The sequence below is a fragment of the Vulpes lagopus genome, chromosome 2, assembly GCF_018345385.1.
Source record: "Vulpes lagopus strain Blue_001 chromosome 2, ASM1834538v1, whole genome shotgun sequence".
NCBI classification, from domain to species: domain Eukaryota; kingdom Metazoa; phylum Chordata; class Mammalia; order Carnivora; family Canidae; genus Vulpes; species Vulpes lagopus.
Window position 1 is genome coordinate 24,950,836 of NC_054825.1, and position 24,629 is coordinate 24,975,464.

The 24,629-nt window shown below is 34.6% G+C and overlaps 1 protein-coding gene and 1 pseudogene across 2 annotated transcripts in view; one reads left to right on the forward strand and one right to left on the reverse strand.

The window, feature by feature from the left end:
- The window catches only part of SLK (STE20 like kinase), a 62,615-nt gene that overhangs the window by 12,363 nt on the left and 25,623 nt on the right, over positions 1-24,629 (reverse strand). Inside the window, exons 5-13 of one of the 2 annotated variants that reach the window (XM_041742328.1) lie at positions 18,110-18,182; positions 17,743-17,937; positions 17,094-17,175; positions 14,690-14,818; positions 12,967-14,343; positions 10,766-10,896; positions 10,429-10,552; positions 7,732-7,911; positions 5,261-5,353 (exon numbers count right to left, since the gene is read on the reverse strand). In XM_041742328.1, the coding sequence (XP_041598262.1) occupies positions 5,261-5,353; positions 7,732-7,911; positions 10,429-10,552; positions 10,766-10,896; positions 12,967-14,343; positions 14,690-14,818; positions 17,094-17,175; positions 17,743-17,937; positions 18,110-18,182 (2,384 nt within the window). The remainder of the gene's footprint in view (positions 1-5,260; positions 5,354-7,731; positions 7,912-10,428; positions 10,553-10,765; positions 10,897-12,966; positions 14,344-14,689; positions 14,819-17,093; positions 17,176-17,742; positions 17,938-18,109; positions 18,183-24,629) is intronic. The other variant, XM_041742330.1, reaches the window with a different exon arrangement.
- LOC121483688 lies at positions 22,430-23,405 on the forward strand (annotated as a pseudogene).

Below are 24,629 nucleotides of genomic sequence, written 5' to 3' on the forward strand. Positions count from 1 at the left end.
AAAGGGACATTCTGATCAATTTGAGTGTGGATTTAGAAATTTAGGATTAAAGTGGCACTCCACCTATAATGCCTCCTCTTGCACATCCTAGAGAAGATAAAACCTCAAGATCCATTTTGGATCCATTCTTTATGCCTTGGATAGAGTCTGACAGGATCTGGATCACTACCAGCCTCGTCTTCAATGCACAGAAAGTGAGTCTAGAGGTCTTCCTCAGGGTGCTTGCCTTACTACTATGTCTCTGGAGGTGACAATTAGGTCTTAACATTCATGATGTCCTGCTAAGTAATCTGGAGTTATAAATACTGCTGCCTCATCTGTATAATAATTTGTATGTTAGCATAAATACAAATACACACTAACAGAAAGACTAAAGAATTGTCTCTATAAAATACAACTGGGAACTTGACTACAGTCACTTTGTAACTTTATCACAGAAAAAAATCCCACAACGAATATTTAATTTAAACTATCTAGAATAAGGTCTTTTGAGTTTTAAAGAAATGCAAAATCTCCATGCCTATCTTAAGCAATTATAACAAAGAAAGTTGTTTAAGCTTTACATTTTCCTACAGTAATTATCACTTATAATAAAAATTAAATTGTTTCTCTAATTTCATTGTAAAATTTCTATAAGCAAACTTATATAATAAACAATATAATCAAAGGATTTTCTTCTGTTCAGCATTTGTACCATTAATCGCTTTTAAGACTTAAAAAAGATCTATGTAGTCAGAAACAATGGGCCCAAATTATCTACTGTAAATATAAATATTACACTTAGACTCAAATCAAATGCAAAAGTACAAGATGGGTGTGAATCAATATGTGAAAATTAAAAAGGGTAATATAACCCAGTGCCACTAAAAATGTGAATGCAACTACTTGTCAATTCTTGGTTTATTATTATATTTATGTCTAGATTAAGCAAGATAAGAGTTCAGTTCAAAGAAAACCTTTACTAAGTACTTAGTAAATGTAGGGCACTGTACTAGTTATGAGGTTACTAAAATTTTAAAGAAACAGTATTGCCTTCAAGGACCTTCCACTCTAGTGGTTCCAAATTGGTTTTGTCTGTCATATAGAGAGTCGTGGGCTCCTTCCCTTAGTATCGCATTTTCAAAATTAAACCACAGAAAACCAAAAGCTGGAATACAGGATCTAGAAACCATGCCAGACAATGAACGGACAGAAAGAACTAAAGAGTGTGTCCCAAGCAACTAATACATAAGGGGAAAAGAATAGCTAAGACTATTATAAAGGAGGAGACAGAACTAGCACTGTGCTGCTCGAGAAGGTGAAATGAGGACAGGTAAGAGTCAAGGTAAGCTATGTATACAAGTGCTTTTGACAATGAGAGTTAGCAGACACCAGCTGTCTTGCAGAGCCACAGACTTAAATAATTAAGCAGAGTCTGGATAATTACGTAGTCAAGAATACTGTGCAAATAATTTTCTTCCTCTCTCTTTCCTCTCTTCCTTCACTTACTCATTTAAGTAATCTACACCCAATGTGGCGCTCAAACTCATGACCCCATGATCAAGAGTTGCAAGCTCTTCTAACTGAACCAGCCAGGCACCTCAAATAATCTTCTATATTAAGGCTAAAAATTAACTGAAAGATCCAGGTCCCTTATATACTAATTCATATATTTTATTACCTCAAAAGAAATGAACTTTTAGTATTACTGAGTTTTCATTAAATTAACTACAAAAGTTAGGTACAATACATTCACATTGGAATTTGTAATTAGATATTATACCCTTAGGACCTAAAGGAATAGTGATCTTACATTCCAAAAAGATTGAACAAATTACATTTACCCTAAAAAAAAAATGGATTTAATCACTAAAAGTAACAATTTTAAATGAACACATAAGCTGAAATGAGCACCCTTTCAAAGTACAAGTTTAAATGTTAAGAAATTTTATCATATTAATCAGATAACTATAAACATTAAAAATATAGCTTTGGGTTCTAGAAATCTATAGGAAAAGGTTATGATATATTGGGCTCTTTGTATAGAATTTGATTCTAACTCAAAAGAAAAGCTAAGAATGGTAATGATCAGAAAAGTGATCGTAATTCATAATTTCTCCCTCTCATTAAAAAAAATTAGTGTTTTTGCTTACTCTTTAGAAAACTATAGAGCTCAGCAGCTGCCAATAAAAAAAAAAGTCTGATTTCAGGAGAGGGGAAAGGAGGGGTTGAAATCAAGCTGTATTCTATCTACTCCAGTTGTATATATCAAACATCACAAACAAAAATTACAGAGTTAAATGGGCTAGTCACTTCCCTATAGAAACTGTGAGAAAGAATACAGCCTGGAATTCCAGACTTAATTTAACACTACAGCAAGGAGAACATTAACTCACTGTTCATTATGGACAATTTGAATAGTGAAAACTAGAGTTAAATGGAACTACAATCATCACTTTTAATATGGCTTTTCTGACCATATCCATAATTAAAACGTTTATATAAACATATGCAATCAAAATTTCACTTCACACAAAGATAAAAAATCTAATCACAGCATTCAATTTCTCACATGTGCAAAGCTTTTAAAATACTACTGGGAAGGTATTTCTTGAAAAAGATGAAAATCTCAAAATTGTGGTGAGGGTAAACACAAAAAGAACACTATTACAAGTGTTCTAATTCCAGTTCTACCATTAATGTCTTTTCTGACTTTAAGTAGATCACTTAGTCTTCTGCACTTCAATTTCCATATCTGTAAAACGGATACACTCCATCCCTATATTAGGGAGGTGGCAGTGAGAATCAAATGTGAAAATTCTTTGAAGAATACTACATAAAGTTCACTTCAGGTTATTATTATTATTGTCATTACTGATATCATTATCTATCAATCTTCTAGATTTTAACAAATGGAGTGAAAAATGAAATGGCACATGTGAGCTGAAGAAAAAGCAGGTAAAACAAGAGAAGGCATCCTCCCATAGACATGTGGGACTTACATCCTGCAACTGGGCGTTGAAGACCGCACAAGATGACAACTGAAAAGACTGAATCATGACCTGAGCAACACCCTGTGGATTAAAATACAATGCACCTCCCCGGTGAGAATATAGCTGATGACTTTTTGTAAATGGAAAGAATGATTATACAAAATGGTGAGTTTCAGGAGGCTTGGAACAAGTCACCTAACAGAGAGGTCTCTTTCTCATCTGTAAAAGGAGGGTTTTAAACTACATCAGCGGTTTCCGAACTCTAGTTTGTGTTGTTTTTAAACCAGTCAAACCCTCTCTCAAAAAGTTTACCATAAACTGTATGAAACAGATGAAAAGTAGTGCTGGGAAGTGGAAGCAGGGAACCAGAGCACCACAGTCCTCCCTTTTCGAAGGATTCTCAAAGTGCTTCTTCCAAACTCAAGAGCTCCTGGGAGTACAGTTTAAAAACCACTGAACTAGATGATTAAATACATTCAGGCTCCATGACTATGAAACTATTACACACAAATTCTCAAAAAGTTTAAAATAAACTCTGTAAAGTTACTGTTTTAGCTTCATGAAAAAAGCAGTAGCAAAAGAGAAACGTTTTTACATTTGTTAGATTACTAAATTCTTCATTAAATTTATAGAAAGAAATTTACTATTGCTTTCATCTTTAGTTGAAAATAGAGCTTAGCCCCCAAAATCTTATGAAAAATCACCAACAATGTTTAATTAAAGTACAGGATCATCTAACTTCTTTAACACTAAATTCTTATCTTGTTTGAAATCCAAATTATCCAAAATTAGACGTGTGGCAAGCAAGGACTTCCTCTTCACCTACTAACAATATGATCCACAACCACGGGACTAAGCTGGTAAGAGTTTAGACTAGACACAGAAATAACAACTTAAACATGAAAGGCAGTACAGTGTGGTGGTTCACATGTGCTTTCATTTGTAGAACATGTCCTCCCCTGTAGAACAGAGGCAGTAAGAGTAACTACCTCATATGTTGTGAAGTTAAATGAGTTCATGCAGGTGAAGCACTTAGAACAGTGCTTGACACATAGTAAGTGCTATGTTTGCTATTATCACTCTAACTAGTAATCACCCATTAGGCCAAGACAAAATTTTTCACTGGTTCACACCAAAAAAGTTAAATAAAAAAAGAAAAAAAGGTACTAAATTTATTTAAATAGGCTAGTTTTGTTAAAATTTTAAATTCCAAAATATTTTCCTTATTTTTCATGGTGTTAAAATACTCCCTCCTTTAAAATGATGGTGATAAGTAAACAGCAATTTAAAATGTCCTTCTGAAAATAAAATAAAACATTCTTCTGGACAAATAGAAAAATTTTAGATGTCATTTCATCTGTCATGGTCCCCACTGCTTTTTGTTTCTTCTCTGTTTTTCCATGGGTCTGTAAAAGTTTGGGAACCACTTTTTAAATCACATAAAACCACATTAAAATGATAACTGAAAGCAATCCACTAACATATAATCCATGTCTCTTCTTCTGACATATGTAACTACAAATTGAGTTCACTTCTCTCTGCTTCCAGACTGAGTGCAAACTTAAATAAAAGAAAAACTATTCCTCATATACATGATCTTGTAGAGTTATATGAGATAATTCTAGAAAAATCTGTTTAAAATACTATCTTGTCTGATTTTTAAAGAATTCACCCATCTTAATAGGTTCAGTCTTATAACCTAGAATCAAGTTTATACAGACAGTATTTTTTTTAACTGCTTGATTTTGAATCAAAAAGAAAAACATACTTAAAATCTACTTTTAAGGTACTTATGTTGTTGAGTTTAATAGTAATAAACATTTGATCTACCATATAACATTACCATTTACTGTTGTTCTTCTAACTTCCAATTTTATAAAAATAATGGCCTTTTAAGTAGGCATTCTTTTCATGCACAATGCCTATATATACTCATCTTTTGTATTTTGTCAAAAAGTCTTCTATCAAACACTGACATCACTTCTCAAAAATATAAATTCCATCATGATTATATAATAAGAATACAGTGGATTATATATTAACATACTTGTTTATTTCATCTGGAGTCAGCTTTCCAAACATTCCACTCAATTTCGTATTAGCAACTTAAATGTCACCATTAGTGTGATTTCAGATCTACATAAAGAATGCCCTGGGAACCTCTGTAAGTGCAGAAGTCAACATCATATAATAGGTACAGTAGGAGTTTGCCCTTTCAACCATGGTTTACTAAGCTGCAAGAATAATGCTGCCTTCTGTTTTTAGTAGCTTTAAGCTGCTGCTGTTACCTGAGCATGCTGGCTTTGTGCAAGCTCCTCTTTCCTGCGTTTCATGAGCTCTTTTCTCAGCTCTTTGGGTGCTTTCTCCACTTCATTTATAACCTACAGTGTATAAGCATGCAGGAGGTGGGGAAATAATACTTTCTCCACAGCAAGCATTTATGTGAGCAGACAAGCTACAAGTCAAAGATTAAAGCTGTTAAAAAAAAGTTCCTTTCAACATGCAACATACAGGTGTTAGTTTGGTGAAAAAGAATGAAAGGATAGAACATGCTTAATCTCAGTGCAGAAAGGGACATCATACCATGTAAAGGTTAATCAGGTGCTTAATTATCCCTACATATTATCCTCTAAAGATCCATAGACAATCAGTAAAGGATTACTAGCAGCACTGATTCTGAACTCAAAATGATAAATTCAACTGACCCTCTTAAAAGATCAAACTGTATCTATTGACATTGTTTGAAATGTTGAAAATAAGGAAGGTTCATGCCATTTATACAAGTGCAAAGTTTCATAATTGGCTTGATAAAACCAAATAAATAATTCTAAATTAAATTCATTTAATGAGACCAAAAAAACAAAAACAAAAACAAAAGGAGAAATAAATGGACACTATGTTTTCCTTTTTCATAAAATGCACCATTTTATACATAGTGTGATAAAAATCAACATCTTTGATGATTTTGTGTCAAATTAGAATAACATTCTCCTTCGCTGACAATTTAAGCCAAACTTAGTTGTCAATGTTCAAACCAGTAATAAGCACTCACAAAATAATAGTTTAGAATGCTATGATTTATCACACCAAATAAAGTATATATAAAATGAAGTATAATTTAAAGCTCCTTCTTTTAATCATTTCAAAATCCTAGATATGTATTCACCTAACAGAAGATCTGTAATCCAACTATGAAAAACAATCATGTGTTTACAAGTAGAAGCCCCAAAAGCAGAGATTCCAAATCACCACATGCTACTGATGGTCTGTGAAAGAGACGGATTTTGATTGTAAAGAGTGTATTTAAAATTCCCCATCAGTAATCCCTCATGAAACCAAATCACCATTAAAAGGAAAAGAGACTCCCCAAATGCAAGAAATTTAGCAATGAGGGAAAAAAATACATTAAATAATTATTTAAAATATGCATATCATGATCTCAAACATGTTCACTAGCTAAAACTCTCCGACCCCAAAACAGTAAAAATAACTACACACTTTAATATATTTAGGATTAAATCATATATTTATCTATAAATTTTTAAAGATTTAATCTGATGTTAAAAAATAACCTCTCAATAAAAACTACCCCACAGTTTCAAGAAAATTGACATGGAGCCTCAGTAAAGTCATACATCATGGTATACAGAGAAACCTTACATAAAATATTTAACAGTAAAAACACTAATTTTTAGAAATGGTAGCCACATCAAATAAGATTATATACCATTTCATTATTTACCTAAATAAATTATATAATGCATTGTATTTATTAATCTTAGATTCTACACTTTTAAAGCAGACCCTCAAGTTCAGCACTATGATGCTCAGTTTTATGCATAATTAAATGTTAAAGTCAATAAACATGAGTATTTTTGATATACAACAAAAATGAAAATGCATATACAGGTTTGGTTGAGATTTTTATTCTAATCCTAATTGAACTAATCATAATTATTGTCCCTAGGGTCTTTAACATCACAAAAAGGTAAATTCTTCTCCTACACTAAAGGTACAGAATAAATCATAAAATCACCTTTGCTATTATGTAAAACTCTTGTTTTACTTTAATTTGGGAGAGAAAAAGACATTAATACAATATATATATATCCTCTTTATGAATCGATGACAACTTTTCATAGTAAACAATAGCACAGATTCTATAACAATATGGAACAGCTTCAGGAAAAATTTAAAAATTCATTGTAAAGAAATGACTTTACACAGGTATTTTCTACCTGTGACTCTTCAAAATATCTTTCAATCTGATGGATTTATAATTTCAAATTTCAGGGTACTCGGCTTCTGTTTTGGCACAATGTTTAAGAAAGGCAATACAGCTAACCAAGAAAAAATGTTTAAGTATGAATTAAATATTGCAAATAAATAATAAGATGAATTATTGTTCCCACCTGCAAACACAACATAGTAAGTTTTCTTGAAAAAAAGCAATTTCTACAGAGGCCTTAACTATTGCATTACTAAAGGAAAAATGGTAGATTGGAAGGAAAATGAATTAGACTTGGTTCAAGACTTAGCTGGACATTTAATGGTAGTTTGTGAACTTGAACAGACCACTAAAAACCTCTTCTACCCCATTCTCCTTGACAGTAAAATGGGATAACACCTCACCTTACTACCCTACATGACTCTTGGGAAGACCGAAAGAATGAATGAGTACTATTATTCCTAGTTCTGTAGTCTTAAGTGTACATTAAAAAAAACAGCTTTCATAACTAAAAGCAGTAGTTATACTTACCTCCTTCTTTCGATTCTTCAACATATTCTGAAATTTGGACAACTCTTTCTCTTGTTCTCCTTTAATGCGTTTGGCTTCATCTCGTAAGCGATTTGTGTGTTCTTGTTCTAGACGTTCAATAGTCTGTTTCTGTTGTTTTTCTAGATTCTCAATTTCTTGATCATACTGTCGTTTTTTGCTCTGTAAAATAATGTGGCTCAAGATCATTTAACTTTTCTTTTTTTTTTTTTAAAGATTTTATTTATTTATTCATAGAAATGCAGAGAGAGAGAGAGAGAGGCAGAGACACAGGCAGAGGGAGAAGCAGGCTCCACACAGAGAGCCCGACATGGGACTTGATCCAGAGTCTCCAGGATCATGCCCCGGGCTGCAGGCGGCGCTAAACCGCTGGGCTACCAGGGCTGCCCAACTTTTCTTTTTTTTTTAAAGATTTTATTTATTTATTCATGAGAGACACAGAGAGGCAGAGATACATGCAGAGGGAGAAGCAGGCTCCCTGCAGGTAGCCTGATGTGGCACTCAATCCCAAGACCCCAGGATCACCTGATCTGAGCCAAAGGCTCAACTACTCATAATAACAATGTTAACTGAGAGTATATAACCAGTATTTAAATTTAGTGATGTGACACAACCTTTGCATTACTGAAAAAGTCAAATGCACTAAAATATGTTAGAGAATGTTTTTTAAAGGATGACCATATGGCAGTGCTTGAATGGTTCAGTCAGTTAAGTGTCTGTCTTCAAGGCTTCCCTCCTCAGTGAGAAGTCTCCTCCTCCTTCTCCCTCTGCCCCTCCCCCAACATGTTCTCTCTCTCTCTCTCTCTCTCTCTCTCTCGCTCTCTCTCAAATAAATAAATCTTTAGAAAAAAAAAATGAGCATTTCATTTTTTTCTAACACAAAATACTTTTCTCTATTATACAAGTAGAATAGCCAAAATTTTTAAACCATCCAGAAGAATATCCAGTTGCTATGAAGTACTAAAGTTAGAAAATTTTCAATATTTATCCAATAAATGTTTGATAAACCAAAGGTCTTATCCAAAGTCTATTTTAATAATGTACCATTTACTTGTCATATTTAGATTTACTCTTCTTAAGATTTTTTTTTAAAGATTTTATTTATTTGAGAGAAAGCAAGTGAGCAAGAGCACGAGTGGAGTGGGGGGAGACAGAGGGAGACCAAGAGAAGCAGACTGCCTGCTGAGCAAGGAGCTCAATGTGGAGCTAAATCCCAGGACCCTGAGATCATGACCTGAGCTGAAGTCAGATGCTTAACCCAGGTGTCCCCTCATTAAGATTCCTAAACATTCTGTTTCAATACAACACAAATCTTTTGAAATTATAAATCGGCTCTTTCAATGAAAGATTCCTGCTTATTTAATTACTTGAGTATTATATAATTTGGATACAGGTAGAGTTAAATATTTATCAAGGGTATTTTAAAAAAATAAGTAAAGTGGCAGTGGGAGGCTCGGTTGTTTAATCATCTCTTGATTTGGGTTTAGGTCACAATCTCAGGGTTGTGAGATCGAGGTTGGCATTGGGCTCCATGCTGGGCAGGAGCCTGCTTAAGATTCTCTCTTTCTGCCCCTCCCCTCAGGTCAAAAAAATAAAAAGTAAAAAGCAAAACATTTTAGAAATATTTTGTGGGAAAAGAGATGTAATTATTATAAGGTTCTTGAATATAGAATGTTGAGTACTATAAAAATACTCAATAAGAATAAAAGTTCATTATTCTCTTAAGAATTCTCAGGTATGATCCAACAAATGTAATCAACAACGATACACTGTACAGAAAACAATCCTTACTACTTACAACTTATATGAACAAAGAAACATATTCAAAACATGAATATTGTAACATTTGAAATGATCTTTTTTCTAACCCTCATTAAACTAGATGTTTCAATAAATACTAAAATTTTAGGTCACATTACTGATTCCTTTTCCAACTTTGGCCACAAGGTAAAAACAGAAAGATTCCATGACAATTACCCTTGACTAGTTGGCACCAATTTCTCTATTAGCTTTGAATAGGGATGTGGAAGCTTAACTATAGGAGCCAGAGAAGTAGGTGTGTTTTGAACAAGCCCCAAGTAGTTCTGATACTCAAGTCAGGCTTGAAGACAACTATTCTAGACTGCCTTAAAATCTTAAGTTTCAGGATCCCTGGGTGGCTCAGTGGTTTGGCGCCTGCCTTGCCCGGGGCATGATCCTGGGGACCCGGGATCGGGTCCCACATCAGGGCTCCCTGTGTGGAGCCTGCTTCTCTCTCTCTCTCTCTCTCTCACAAATAAATAAAAATTAAAAAAAAAAACTTAAGTTTCTAAATTTAAGAGGTCAAATCATAACACTGAAAAATTATCCAGAAATAGGCACACCTGAGAACTTTATAAAGCATCTGCTAGCTTCATGATTCCAGGTTTTGGTGATAAATTTTAATCAAAGAAAACTGGAAGACACATCTATCACACTGTAAGTCAGTACAGGAAGACTGAGATAGAAGATCCTTTCATAAAAAAGGAAAAAGGAAAAAAGGCATCTAGAACACCAAAGAGATAAAGGCCAGAAATACTAGCAAGGCCAGAGAAAATCTCGTCATCAAAGAACAAGTTCTAAAACCTGCTAGTGGGTTTTTTTTTTTTTAAAGCACTAAATGTCAGTATTAACAAAATGGTATAAAATCTAAGACTTTACCATCATTTCTTGCTCAAAGCGCCGGAAAATTTGTTCTCGCTGTTGTTGCAGTTTGCTATTGAGCTGCTGTTGGGCTCTTTGCTCTTCTTTCTGAAGGAATCTTAACTCCCGAAGTTCCTGACGTCTGATAAAATTTAATAGCAATAATTAGAGAAGATAGCAAAAATTACACCACTAAAGCAATGCTTTAAAAAAAAATTTAACAATATTTTCAAATGGCAAAGTAGTAAGAATAACCCAAAATTAGCCAAGACTTTACCCTTGTTTCTCTATTCTTCATACTTTGCAGAGACTGCAAGGAAGTCCAAACCCAGTTTTAATTATGTTCTCTACTCACCGAAGAAATCTCAACTCTTCAGTTTTGGAATCACTATCTGTAACTATCTTTGACGTCGTTACACTCACTTCTACACCATCAACAACAAATTTGCGTGTTTTCTTCAATGTTTTCTTTTGTCTTCTTGTTTCCTGAGTGAGATTTTATGTTAGTTAGGTTTTGTATGGAAAATACTGGAGACAAAAAACATTTTCTTAACAAAACACAACACAATACCATGCACCTATAATTTTTATGACACCACATCATAATTAGGCACAAGTGATAAAAAAATTCACATAAATTAGTATAACTTTTACATGTTAATCATTTCTCTTCCTCTTTTGACCCTGTAAGTTTTTAGATACCTCTGCTTTTCAGCTTTAGAACCACTGACAAAACACTTTAAAATGAATGTCTGGGGCTCATCTCTTAAAGAATCTAAATCAACAGGTCTGAGAGTGGCTGAGAATTTGCATTCTAGAAAGGTTCCCCAGGTAATTTTTACACACTGACAGGGCTGGGAATTAAAATCTATTTCATCAGCAGCAACAATATCAACAGCCCTCCTCCATCTCAAAAACAGAGATGGACGTGTGATTTTAGAATTACTAGAAAGATAACATTTCAGCTGCCTGCTATTGCCTACAATTCTTTATCAAGACCAAACTCCATTCCTCAGCTGATATCCAACTGCTTTTTAAATAGAAATAATGGAAGTATAACACTCTAAAAAATATAGTTTGGCAAAATATAAGTATTGAGAGCAAATAATTACTTGGTTTTGATATGGGGGAAGGGTCTGAAAGCAAAGGGAGCAAAAGTGGAATGTGATAATACTAAATTAAAATGCATTAGAATTTTAGTTTGTCTCTGGCACTTTCCAAATACCTTTTTGCAACCTCTTAGTGTTCTACTTTCCAGGCTACCAGTACACTCACACTTCTCTTCCTAAGCCCTGGACCATGGCACACTATCTAGCCAGGCTTTCCCTGAAATCTAAAGTGGGCATGCCACCTTGTAAACCTAAACTTAGTATTTCAGTTTCTACTTAAGTATCTACAATTAATATCACCTTAATTCTTAAAAAAGTATTTGGATGTTTTACTAAGTCAGTGAATAAACTTCAAATTATATGTAATAATTTGGTGCAGACAGGCAGACTCATCAGTCACGCCCTAGAGTCCAGTTCCTGAGGTCAGTTTCCTAAATTGTTCCTGTTTTGTACAGTCTTTTCCTCTGTTGTCAACCCAAAGTATCTAAGTAGTCTATGGCTCACCTGTATCAGAATTCCATGGGTTCTTCTGTTACAAATATTGATCCTTGTGCCCTACCCCAGACCTCTACATAACGCCCTCTGAAACTTTTTTTGAGAAAGAGAGCATTAGTGGACGGGAGGGGCAGAGGGAAAAGTTGACTCCCTACTGAACAGGAAGCCAGATGTTCAGCTTGACCCCAGACCCTCAGATCAAGCCTGAGCTGAAGGCAGCCCTCTAACTGACTTGAGCCACCCAGGTGCCCCTGAAACTCTTTTTTAAAATCATTTGTTCATGTTGATGTATACTTGACCTATAATAAATAGTATGTTAGTTTCAGGTGTACAACGTAATGATTCAATATTTGCATGTATTGCTAAATGATTATCATTTAGTCTAGCTAACATCCCTAATCATATATACCCCTGGTAACTCTTAAGCACACTAAGATTTGAGAATGGCTCTAAGAGCTCCAAGTGTTCTGCATTTTAGTTTTTGATTTTTTTGTTTGTTTTCCCACAATGGTTCTCATGGCAGTCGAGATGACTACCTATGATTGAGGAGGCAACAGTGTATGGGCCACTGGTAAATCAAGGACTGTTTATACTCTAAATGTACTTAAAAAGAGATCATTCTTTCAATTCCTCAACTCTTTCATATATTATGGATGCTTCCTAAAATATATCTAAATATGTGCAATAAGAGAACCCAATCACACCAAGTAACTTCTACTGTTTACGTCAAGTTGGCAAAAACAGGTATTATAAAAAACTAAAAGATTATATCCAGAATCTCTCTCCTTCATTCTTTTTAGTTGATTGCCTTTTTAGTTGATTGCCTTAAGAACTTTATAAGGTTGGCAATACACTGGTTTGGTGCTGTTTTATCTTCAAAATATGTTTCACATAACCTGTAAATTGCCAAAATTATGAAGAAAAACTCAAACTAGGACTCACATATACTTACTTGCAAAGATATTGATCCACTGTCTTTAGTTTTGCTTAGGAAGCTAGAAATAGATAAATTCAAATCAATGCTGCTATTATCAGCAGTGGAACCAGTGCCTGAATCAGTATCATTTTCCTTTTGATTCTCAGATTCTGGAAGGAGCATGGTTTCAGTTTTTGATAAAGCACCTATTTCTCCTTTATTTTCTGCATCTTCGGAGTTGATATTAATACTAGGTATTGGAACAGGCTGAGGTTCACTGGGCTGAGAAGAGGGAGTCACTGGAGGTTCTGTTTTAATTGGCATTTCACATGGAATTGCTTTTTGCTCTGTATCTATCTGAACAGTGGCTTCAGGAGCATCCTGAGTTTCACTTCCTAAAGCCTTCTGGTCAGTATGAGTTACTATACGTCTGACCTCTATTTCTTCAGTGCTACTGGATTCAATAATTTCCTCACCTTCATTCGTCCCAGACTCCTCACTAGTCTTCACTACGTTCTCTAAATTGTTGATTAATTGTTCCTCATCTTTACCTTCCATGGATTTCTGATCTATCTCATTAGTTTCCACTACATCTTTAATAGGAACTTCCTCAGTACCACCAGCCTCAGGACCTGTTTTGGGCTTACTTACTAATTTCTGATCTACTTCAACCACTTCCTTCCCATCATTACTCTGAGCATCCTTAGCATTGTCTTCAACTGCCTTCTGAGCAACATCTCCTGCCTCATTTGTTCCTATCACATTGCTTGCATTGCTGATCATGTCTTCTAGAGTTTTGTTATCTTTTCCCAATTTCTCTTGAGTGTCTTCCTTTGTAAGTGTAACTTCATCTTCAACTACCTGAATGTCTGCCTCTTTTTCTCCCGTCTCTTGAGAAACTAAATCCATTGTCTGAATAGCAGTATCTTTAATTTCCTCAGATTTCATAATCTTATTTTCAAATATCTGTTGCTTTTCCTGATCCTTTTCTTCCTCAGGTTTCAGATTCTGTTCAATATCTGTTTCTAAAGTTATCATTATATTACTTTCTTTTCCTTCATTGACTGAATTAATGTCCACTGTTTCTTGGTCTTCTGTGTCAGGTAGATTTTCAAGCCTGGGTCTCTTCTCCTCTCTCCCATTTTCCTCGATCACTGTTGTTCTATCATGAAGTTCAGCCATAGCTTCTAAGTGAGCATCAGTAATATGTTCATTAATTCCCTCTGCAGCTTTTTCAGGTTCATCAGTGGTGAGTTTTTCATTAAGATCTTTGCTGTTAAATTTATCTTCAGAAGTATTATGTTCTGTTTTTTCTGAGACAGATTCCAAAATACAAGCATTTTGTGAAAGTTTATCTTCTTCAGAGCTGGCAATACTAAGGTCAGATGAGGCACGCTTACTTGCAGGTATCGGCTAAAAAAGATTTTATACATTTTAGTGTTAAAATACATCTTTGAGATGGTGACCAAAACAATATATATATTTTGTATATAGATAAGTATATGATTTAAGTCATATATAATGATTTAACATCTTAAGTAAAATTTGATGAAGTTATAAAAATAACTTAAAGAACTGGCAAATCTTTAAAAAAATTTGACAAAAATGGGTAGCAAGGAGCAAACTGGTTAATCTTCACCCCTAAAATTAAAGGTTTTGAACTGCTACCTATGGATTAATCTTTAGACACAGGTACAATTACACCTGAAAATGTGACTCTAAATATTACCCAAATAATATTTCCTTTCTAAATACTGACCAAAGAATTTTCTGTTTCTTCCTCATCATCTTCCTCTTTGCCATCTTCAACTTCTTCTGTTACTTCAGCCTTTGCCTCTGCAATCAGCTCTCGAATTGGTTTGTTGGAATCAACCGTAACAAAAGGATGCTGTTTGATCATTAAAAAGAACATACTTAATTAACAGCTGAAATGGTTGCTTATAAAATTTCAAACACATAATACACACATCATTATGTGATAAAATATAAACACATGGGTAGCGAAAATATAAACCACTTCAGATGATATTACATTTGAGCAAGGAAGGAGCAGAAGGGGACTGAGCAGAAATAGGGGCTGCCTACAACTATGTAACTTTTTTTTAAGAATCGGAAGGAAATATGTCAAAAATGGTAACATATCTGGGTAATAGGTACATGTACTTTTCTGCTATGTCTGAAATTTCATAATCTAAAATAAATTTTAAAGCAAATTTCAAATTGATACATTTTTGGTTCTTAAGAAGTAACAACAATATATATAAATCCTGGATAAAGGGGATCCCTGGGTGGCACAGCAGTTTAGCGCCTGCCTTTGGCCCAGGGCAGGATCCTGGAGACCCAGGATCGAATCCCACATCGGGCTCCTGGTGCATGGAGCCTGCTTCTCCCTCTGCCTGTGTCTCTGCCTCTCTGTGTGTGTATTTCTGATGAATAAATAAATAAAATCTTTAAAAAAAAAATAAATAAATAAATAAATAAATAAATCCTGGATAAAGCCTCAATAAAAGAATTACAAAAAGCTTTGGAATTCTGTTTAAAGTGTCTGCAACTGAGAGTGCCTGGGTGGCTCAGTAGGTTAAGCACCTGCCTTTTGCTCAAGTAATGATTCGGTGTCCTGGAATTAAGCCCTGCATCTGACTTCCTGCTCAGTGAGGAGCCTGCTTTCTCCTACTCCTTCTGCCCTTCCCCCTGCTTGTGCACGTGAGTGCACTCATTCTCTCATAAATAAAATCTTAAAAAAAAAAAAAAAGTGGTCTGCAAATACCTGCTTTTTTGACATGGTTCTAATATTCTTTATTTTTATTTTATTTTATTTTATTTTATTTATTTTATTTATTCATGAGAGAGAGAGAGAGAGAGGCAGAGATATAGGCAGAGGGAGAAGCAGGCTCCTCACAGGGAGCCCAATGCAGGACTTGATCCCCAGACCAGATTACACACCCTGAGCCGAAAGCATATGCTCAACTGTTGAGCCACCCAACCGTCCCTGGTTCTCATATCTTAAGAGTAAGAGTAAGAAGACATTTTATTCATTTTTGGACACTCAGCAGCACTTAATAGTTCCTGTCACAGACTTAGGCCTTCCAAAGTGGGGATGATGAAATAATATGAGAAAGTGCATTTTAGGGATGCATCTGTTGCACAGAGCAAGGGAATTCTTTGTTTTTTTTTTCCCCAGAGATAAAGAGATCAACTTAAAATACTATAATGCAAGAGTTACACAGTAACTCAATCTAACAGTAACTGCCTCAAGGTGTGTCATTCTGTTTGTCCACCTGTAATATTATTTAATAAATGTCTTTTTTTTAAAGATTGTATTCATTTATTCATGAGAGACACAAAGAGAGAGGCAGAGAAACAGGCAGAAGGAGAAGCAAGTCCCACTGGGAGCCTGATGCAGGACTTGATCCCAGGACCCTGGGATCACACCCCGAGCTGAAGGCAGATGCTCAAGCACTGAGCCACCCAGGCATACCTATTTAACAAATTTCTATTTCAGTTATTACAAACGGGTCCCGCTATAAAACAAAACTATCCAATCACTTTAAAAGCATTTTTTTAATAGATTTTATTTATTTACTTGAGAGAGAGAGCAAGAGCAGGAGTAGGAGGGAGGGACAGAAGGAGAAGGAGAAGCAGACTCCCCACTGATCAGGGAGCCCAATATAGTGCTGGATCCCAGGACCCTGAGATCATGACCTGAGCTGAAGGCAGACACTTAACTGACTGAGCCACCCATATGCCCCTAACACCATTTTTTTTTTAAAAAAGTCAGCAGTATTTACTGAATATTTACCCTCACCGTAAGAGATTTAAAAAAAATTACTCATGACCCCTGCTCCCAAGGGGCTTGCTTTCTAGTAACTGGAGAGACAAACTAAAAGTAACTAACAAAGTAGAAATAACTAACAGAATTAAAAAGAACACAATTAAATGGAATCAAATAAGCACAAGTGGGTGACTTCTAAGCTAAATGCCTTTTAGTAATGGAAGCAAACATGTTTGTAAGCAAATGTTTACTACTACAATGTATTCTAAGTTTCCACAGGGAAACTCGAGTGAAGAGACAATACACTGAATGATCTGAAACTGTACTCTTCTTAATGAAATGTTAAAACAATTACCTGTAGTTTGCTGTGGTTATATTACTCTTCTCTTACCTGCAATAGCTGAGATGTAGTCCACCTGGAATCCACATTCTTTTCCAAGCATTTCTTTAGAAAGTCCTTAAAATTTGGAGACCTTCAAAATAAAATGTTAACGATAGTCTGTTTTACTTTCTTGTTATTAAAATCAAACAAAACTCTGATAAGATTGAGTTTTATTATATATGTAATACTATTCAACATAAGAAAATTAGTTAATGAGAATGCTAAGATTTCATAATAATATTAAGAGGAATATTAAGATATCATCTGTAAAAAGAATGCCAAATACATATGTATACAGTTATAGTTTGAGATGCGAGATATAGTCATACATTCACAAGTATGCCAAAAATCACAGAAACTGTTCTATTAAACTCCACAAATATAAATCAACCACATATACACCTCACTTTCTTGTAGTACAGAAAATACTGTATTATATACAGTTGTTTCACGTAGAACTCAAATCACTGATATTTTCAAATTTATGGAAAAAGTCAGTTATAAAAATTTGGATGGTGCTTAAGTCTTTAAAAAAAAAAAAAAGTACCAAAAATCAGTTTTCTACCCATTCAGTCTTTGTACCACACAACTAAATTTAAATATCCTTGAAAAGCTGGAAGAATAAAACATCAAGTTCTGTTTTGTTAGAATAATTTACCATTTTGATGGCTGTGCTAATGTAGGGGGCTCTGATTTTGCTATTTTTAGCAGCACTCGCATTGGATTTAATTCATGATGAGGAGGTTCTATCTCAGCCATTTCTATTAAAGTGATACCCAGGGACCAAACATCAGCTTTGTAGTCATACGGTCTGTCCTTAGATGTTTCACACATGACTACTTCAGGAGCCATCCTATGAAGACAGAGAATTTAAAGTTAAGATGTTTAACATAAGAATAACAATTGCAAGCCACATAAAAGATAGACAGTATAATCAATTATGAGGACAAAATTAATGAGTGATAAAAGGTGATTAAGAGCTTCTGATACACTAATACTGCAAATCCAGAAAACTGAATACATACCAATATGGTGTGCCAATAAAGGAATCTCTTCTTTGAATTGTCCTTGTGTTTTTAGCTGACACTCCAAAATCCGCTTGAAATAAACAATCATACAAAAGTATTAACAGTTTTTTTTTATTAACAGGTTTTTTTAGCAAAGTTCACTGTACTTAATATAGGGAAAAGCATTTCAAATCTTTAACAAGGCCACTCTTATTAAAGGGTAAGCAAAAGAGAAAGAGTAACTTCTCTACCATCCTAATTTTGACCACACTCTTTCTACCACAACCCCCCCTCCAAAAAAAAACCACCAAAGAAAATACCCTATTAATAAACTTAATACCACCATCTTTATACATCTTCAAACCATGAATTGTTCAGAATTGATTTAAAAAAATAGTAACTTTTAAACAGACCAGTCTACCCACTTCAAAACAAATGCTAACTAGTGGTGCATGCTATAATTAATTGTTATAATTACACTGTTAGACATAATTAAATTGTTAGATATAAACATTTTTTTCAATAGTGTGAAAAGCAGAAATTACAAAGTAGCCTCTATGACATGTCTTGCTAATTTCTTCATAAAATTATATTACAAAGAAAAAAATAAAAAACTATGCTTTCTAATTTAAATTATAGAGAACAGAAACATTATACCTTTGCCAGTTGTTAATCCTACCTTTTCAGTCTAGAGAACAATTAATAGCAACATAAATTTGCTCTTGCTGCATAATTACCTCATATCATTTATATATACATGAAGTTTATATATATACTTTTAAAGTTACATATTTGAACATGTCATAATTCTAAAAATGAATTAAATATTAAAAATCCAATATCTGGTGCTCATGCCCCAAGAAGTGCCATAGAATATATGCTCAAGAGGGACGTTTGGGTGGCTCGCAGTTGAGCATCTGCTTTGGCTCAGGGCATTATCCCAGAGTCCCAGGATCAAGTCCCCCAAAGGGCTCTCTGCATGGAACCTGCTTCTCCTCCCTCTTTCTATGTCTCTGCCTCTCTCTCTGTCTCTCATGAATAAATACATTCCTAAAAAAAAAAAAAAAAAAGAATATATACTCAATAAATGGTAGCTACTATTAGTAGCCATATCTCTAATTTTAACCTTTGTGCTATTTTGTTGGTAGAACTCTTAAAGCTCATGAAATCTTGCCTGTATTCTAATTATTTTTGTCTATTATATGGTGGGGTTTTTTTGGACCACGTAATTCTCCCACTTAAGAGACAGTGGTAACTGCCCATTGCCTATGGAGTGAACTTCAAGCTTCCTAATGTGGTATATACAAAGTCCTTTATTACATTAGGTATTTCATTAATATTTTATAGTGAAATTAATAAATGAGTAAGCAAATAAAACATATTAAACTTGGGAGGTTATATCTGCAGAAGATGCAACATAAATAGATTTCTTCAGGACTCTTCACCATTATTCCCCTCTACCCACCACCTCCTCAACTTAGAAGCTTCTCATGTTTTTGGAGGAATGACTTGAGATTACAATATGAAATTCCTGCCAGAGATTCTGTACTCTGGTAAAATCAGCTCAGTACTTATTCTAGTGTTTTCCTAGAGCTTATTAATGCTCTTTTAACTTTCTCCCCTCAGAATATGATTGGGGAAGAAGGTCCAGGAACAAGCCTAAACCACTGCGTTGTCAACATTCATACCTCTCTAAGCACTCTTATGAACAAGAGGTAAACTAAAGGTGGATAAAAAGGTACCCTAATTTCTGTGCAAAGGGGAAAATTAAGATTGCTATGTGCTTTGTTGTTCCACTTATAAAAATGCAGCATTTATATGTTAGTCTATTAAAATAGCATTTTATACACTTATTTCCATTTGCAAGCATGTGACCTGATAAAACTCTCAAAAAAATTTGGTGTATGAAATAGTTCTTGAGGATTGTATGATTCTTTACATCTGTGTACATGTACCAGGTATCACAGAAATAGAAGGTTCCCAAGTATTGACAAATTAATAAAGCAAAAATTACAACTGTTTTAAATGTCAACCAATTCAAGATGGGTTTTGGCATTCCTAAATCTTCAATAATTTACTTGTTTTTAAAGGTATGCATTATTTTACACAAAAGTATGTTTCTGTATCTAAGATTCTAAATACATTTACAGAAAAATGTGTACCAAAATGGATAATGCACTAATGAACTATTTTTAAATGAGCTACTAGAGTTTAAAAAGGACATAAAACAAAAAGAGTAATACCCAGAATTAAAAACCTCAATTATGAGGTGACAGAACTCAAGAAAATCAGAAAATATCATTTTATTTATTTATTTTTTTTAGAAAATATCATTTTAGAAACAAAGACTAAAGTAAGAGAAATACAAGAGCAAATAAGCACAACAAATTCACACCCATTACCACCTCACATTCATTAGGATGGCTATCATCAAAAATATAGAAAATAACAAATGTTGACAAGGATGTGGAGAAACTGTAACCTCTCCCTGTGCTTTGCTGATGGGAATGTAAAACAGTACAGCTACTATGGAAAATGGCAGTTCCTCAAAAAATTAAATATGGAATTACCACATGATTCAGCAATTCCATTTCTAGAATACCTAGAAGAATTGAAAGCAGGGAACCAAACAGGTATTTGTATACCCATGTTCATAGCAGCATTATTCACAAGAGCCAAAAAGTAGAAGGCAAAGTGTCTGTCAATGGATGAACGGATAAATAAAAAGTGGTACATTTAAGTAACTGAACATTGCTAAGCCTTTAAAAGGAAAGTGACATGCTACAACATGGTTGAACCTTGAAGACATTATGCTAAGTAAAATAAGCCAGTAACAAAAAGACAAATATTGGATGATTCCACTTACATGACGTACCTAGAATAGTCAAATTCAGAGAGACAGAAAGTAGAATGGTGGTTGCCAGGAGCTGGGGGGGGGAGGGAGGAGGAAGTGGGAGTTAGTGCTTAATGGGTTCAGAGTATCAACTGGGGAAGATGCAAAAAAGTTCAAGAGATGGATAGTGGTGATGGTTGCACAACAATGTGAATATACTTAATGCTACAGAACCATACACTAAGAAATGGTTAAAACAGTAAATCTTTTAAGTATATTCACAATTTTTTAAAAATGAAGAAACATAAAAAGAATTTGGGAGATAGTTCTTAAATACTGATGAGTTCTTAAATACTGATGACAGGAAAAGCCAACAAAATCTTTTAAAGTCCCTAAAAAAAGATAGCTAAATGCAAAGAAACAGAACAAATCAAACCCATAATTCCAAAAAACCTTCCTGGAAAAAAAAAAAGCTTGAATATTATAAGAACATATTAGAGAAATGTCTAGTCAAATTATTGGTCTTCGAAGAAAAAAATTATTTGGCATATAGGCAAAAAGAGCACATGACTTGAAAGAGAAGAAAATCAGATTATCATCAGACTTTTCAACAACACTTTATAACAGAAGAAAACAGAGTAACATATTTCAGATACTAAAGGAAAGAAATGTAAGCCAAGCATTTTCTACCCAGCAAAACTGACCTTCAAAGTATAGACATGGGTAGAACTGTTCTCATTTTACAGGAACTCAGAGAGCCCCACCAGAGTTATCTACCAGAGAAACTTCAGACAACCAACATGACCAAAGAGAGAGCAACATAAGGACTGATGGTGAGCATTAAATATAGAAAAGAGGACTAAACTGAGTAATCATGAGATATTATAAATCTATCATCAAAGTCCTGAGAACCAGGACTCTCAGGATAGAAGGAGATACACATATAATATAGAAGAGTTAGGTTAAAACAAAACAAAACAAATTTATCCTGAATTTGATTAGTAAATATGTAGAAACTCGTAAGAGCCTACCTCTGCCCTCTGGAAAGGCCTAGAATGATGACCAATCCAGAAGCTGTTAATCACTTCTAACATTCAGATATAGTCTTGAAATACCATATCCTACTAAAAGAAACCAGAGCTTCTCAAAGAAATGGTTAATTACAGGTTGGAGGCAGGAAATATATAAAATAAGCCTGAAATTTTTCAACCTAACACATAGTAACAAGGAAGCTATCAAAAGCTACTAAAGTCGGGATCCCTGGGTGGCGCAGCGGTTTGGCGCCTGCCTTTGGCCCAGGGCGCGATCCTGGAGACCCAGGATCGAATCCCACATCAGGCTCCCAGTGCATGGAGCCTGCTTCTCCCTCTGCCTATGTCTCTGCCTCTCTCTCTCTCTGTATGACTATCATAAATAAAAATTAAAAAAAATTTTTTTAATCTTAAAAAAAAAAACAAAAACAAAAGCTACTAAAGTCATATCAAAAGGATTAACATACCAACTTAAACAGGCTCCCAGTGACCAAAGATGGTACAATGTGAGCTTTAATAAGGATAAAAATTGGAATAGATTTGAAACCCCTAAAATTAAATTAAATTCATGAATTAATAATGATTTTTTAAAAATACTAGTCACCAACAAGATGAGAGAGAACCAAATCTTTAAAGCTACATAAATAAAAAGAAGGAATCAAGCACTTTTCCTGTCTTGTCCATATGAACTATACTCCCGAGTAATCAAATAGTTGAAGGGAAGTATCATCTTATATAATCCTAATTTTATAATAAATAAAAATAATGAAATAATTGAATAATTATATCAAAATTATTTTTTTAAAAATAAATGAACACAAAGTGATAGAATTCACTTTGCAACACAAACCAAAGAACAGATGTAGGCATTAAGTATCGACAGCTGCTTAAAAAATAAATGCAAAAGGCAGATGTGTGCCTCCCAATAAAAGGACACAAAACCACCTATATAAAGTTTGACAAAAATCAAATTTGAGAGAATGGTGGCAGCAGTGGAGACTGGCAGCTCAGGACTAAGTGCAAGTAACAGAATCACCATGATTCTTCAGAGGCTCTTCAGGTTCTCCTCTCTCATTCGATCTGCAGTTTCAGTCCATTTGAGGAGAGAAACATTGGTGTTACAACAGTGACATTTAACAAGGAACTTGATCCTGTACAGAAACTCTTCTTGGACAAGATTAGAGAATAGAGAACTAAGTGCCAGACATCTGGAGGACCTGTTGATACTGGCCCAGAGTACAAGCAAACCTGGAGAGGGAGCTTTTTAAGCTTAAGCAAATGTATGGTAAAGCAGACATGAATACTTTCCCTGACTTCAAATTTGAAGATCCCAAATTTGAAGTCTTGGACAAGCCCCAGTCCTGAAGAAATAATGTAAAATTTATTTGGCAATTTGTCCTAGATTAGTTGTACAACTGGATCAGAATAAACATGTTTCACAACTGTCAAATGTTTTTTTAATTCTGGTTCCAAATAAATTATTTGGTGATGTTGGGTGTTAAAAAAAAAAATCAAATTTGAGACTGATGAGGCCTTTGCATTTATCTGCAAATCCAAAGGAAATACAGAAAGAAACTTACTAAAAATAATCATGAGTGGGGATCCCTGGGTGGCGCAGCGGTTTGGCGCCTGCCTTTGGCCTAGGGTGCAATCCTGGAGATCCAGGATCTAATCCCACGTTGGGCTCCCGGTGCATGGAGCCTGCTGCTTCTCCCTCTGCCTATGTCTCTGCCTCTCTCTCTCTCTCTCTCTCTCTCTCTGTGTGTGTGTGTGTGTGTGTGACTATCATAAATAAATAAAAATTAAAATTAAAAATTAAAAAAAACAAAAAAAATAAAAATAATCATGAGTATGAATTCAGCAAAATGCAGGTTGAGAGAAACTACACATCTAACACCCAGGTCTTATAATTCAGTGCTTCTCAACCTTTTTTTCATCATCATTCTCCTAAGCAGCCTTTTAGACACTTTTTCCTAATCTTCTCTTCCCACCATATACATTTTAATGCCACAAGATATATTATCTGTTTATGTATTGTGGGCCTTTGGAGGATTACTACACATTTTTTTTTTTAAGATTTTATTTATTTATTCATGACAGAGAGAGAGAGAGAGAGAGAGAGAGAGGCAGAGACACAGGCAGAGGGAGAAGCAGACTCCATGCCCAGAGCCTGACTCGGGACTCGATCCCAGGACTCCAGGATCACGCCCTGGGCCAAAGGCAGGTGCTGAACCACTGAGCCACCCAGGGACCCCCATTTTTTTTTAAGATTTTATTTATTTATTCATGGGGGGGGGGGATTACTACACATTGTAATATCTAATATTTTTTTGCCCCCGAAAAATCAATTTTGGTCCCCCTGAATATACATGCCATAAATAAAATGTAAAGAAAGGAAAGAATGGAGGGGGTGAGGATCCTATAAATTAAGAGACTTAGAAGAAAAATCAGTTTTTAAATATGGGCAAACCTAAAATCTAATGTCAAGAGATGAACACTGGGTAATAAAGGATGAAGAAATGCAAGGAAAGAAAAACAACCCAAGGAAGTGATTACTATAAAGGTCAGAATAAAGGTTACCTGTGGAGAAGAGAGGGACATAAGATGGGATACATGGAAGAGCCTCTAGTTTTATTTCTTGACCTGGGTGGTAGTTACAAAGCTACCACCACAC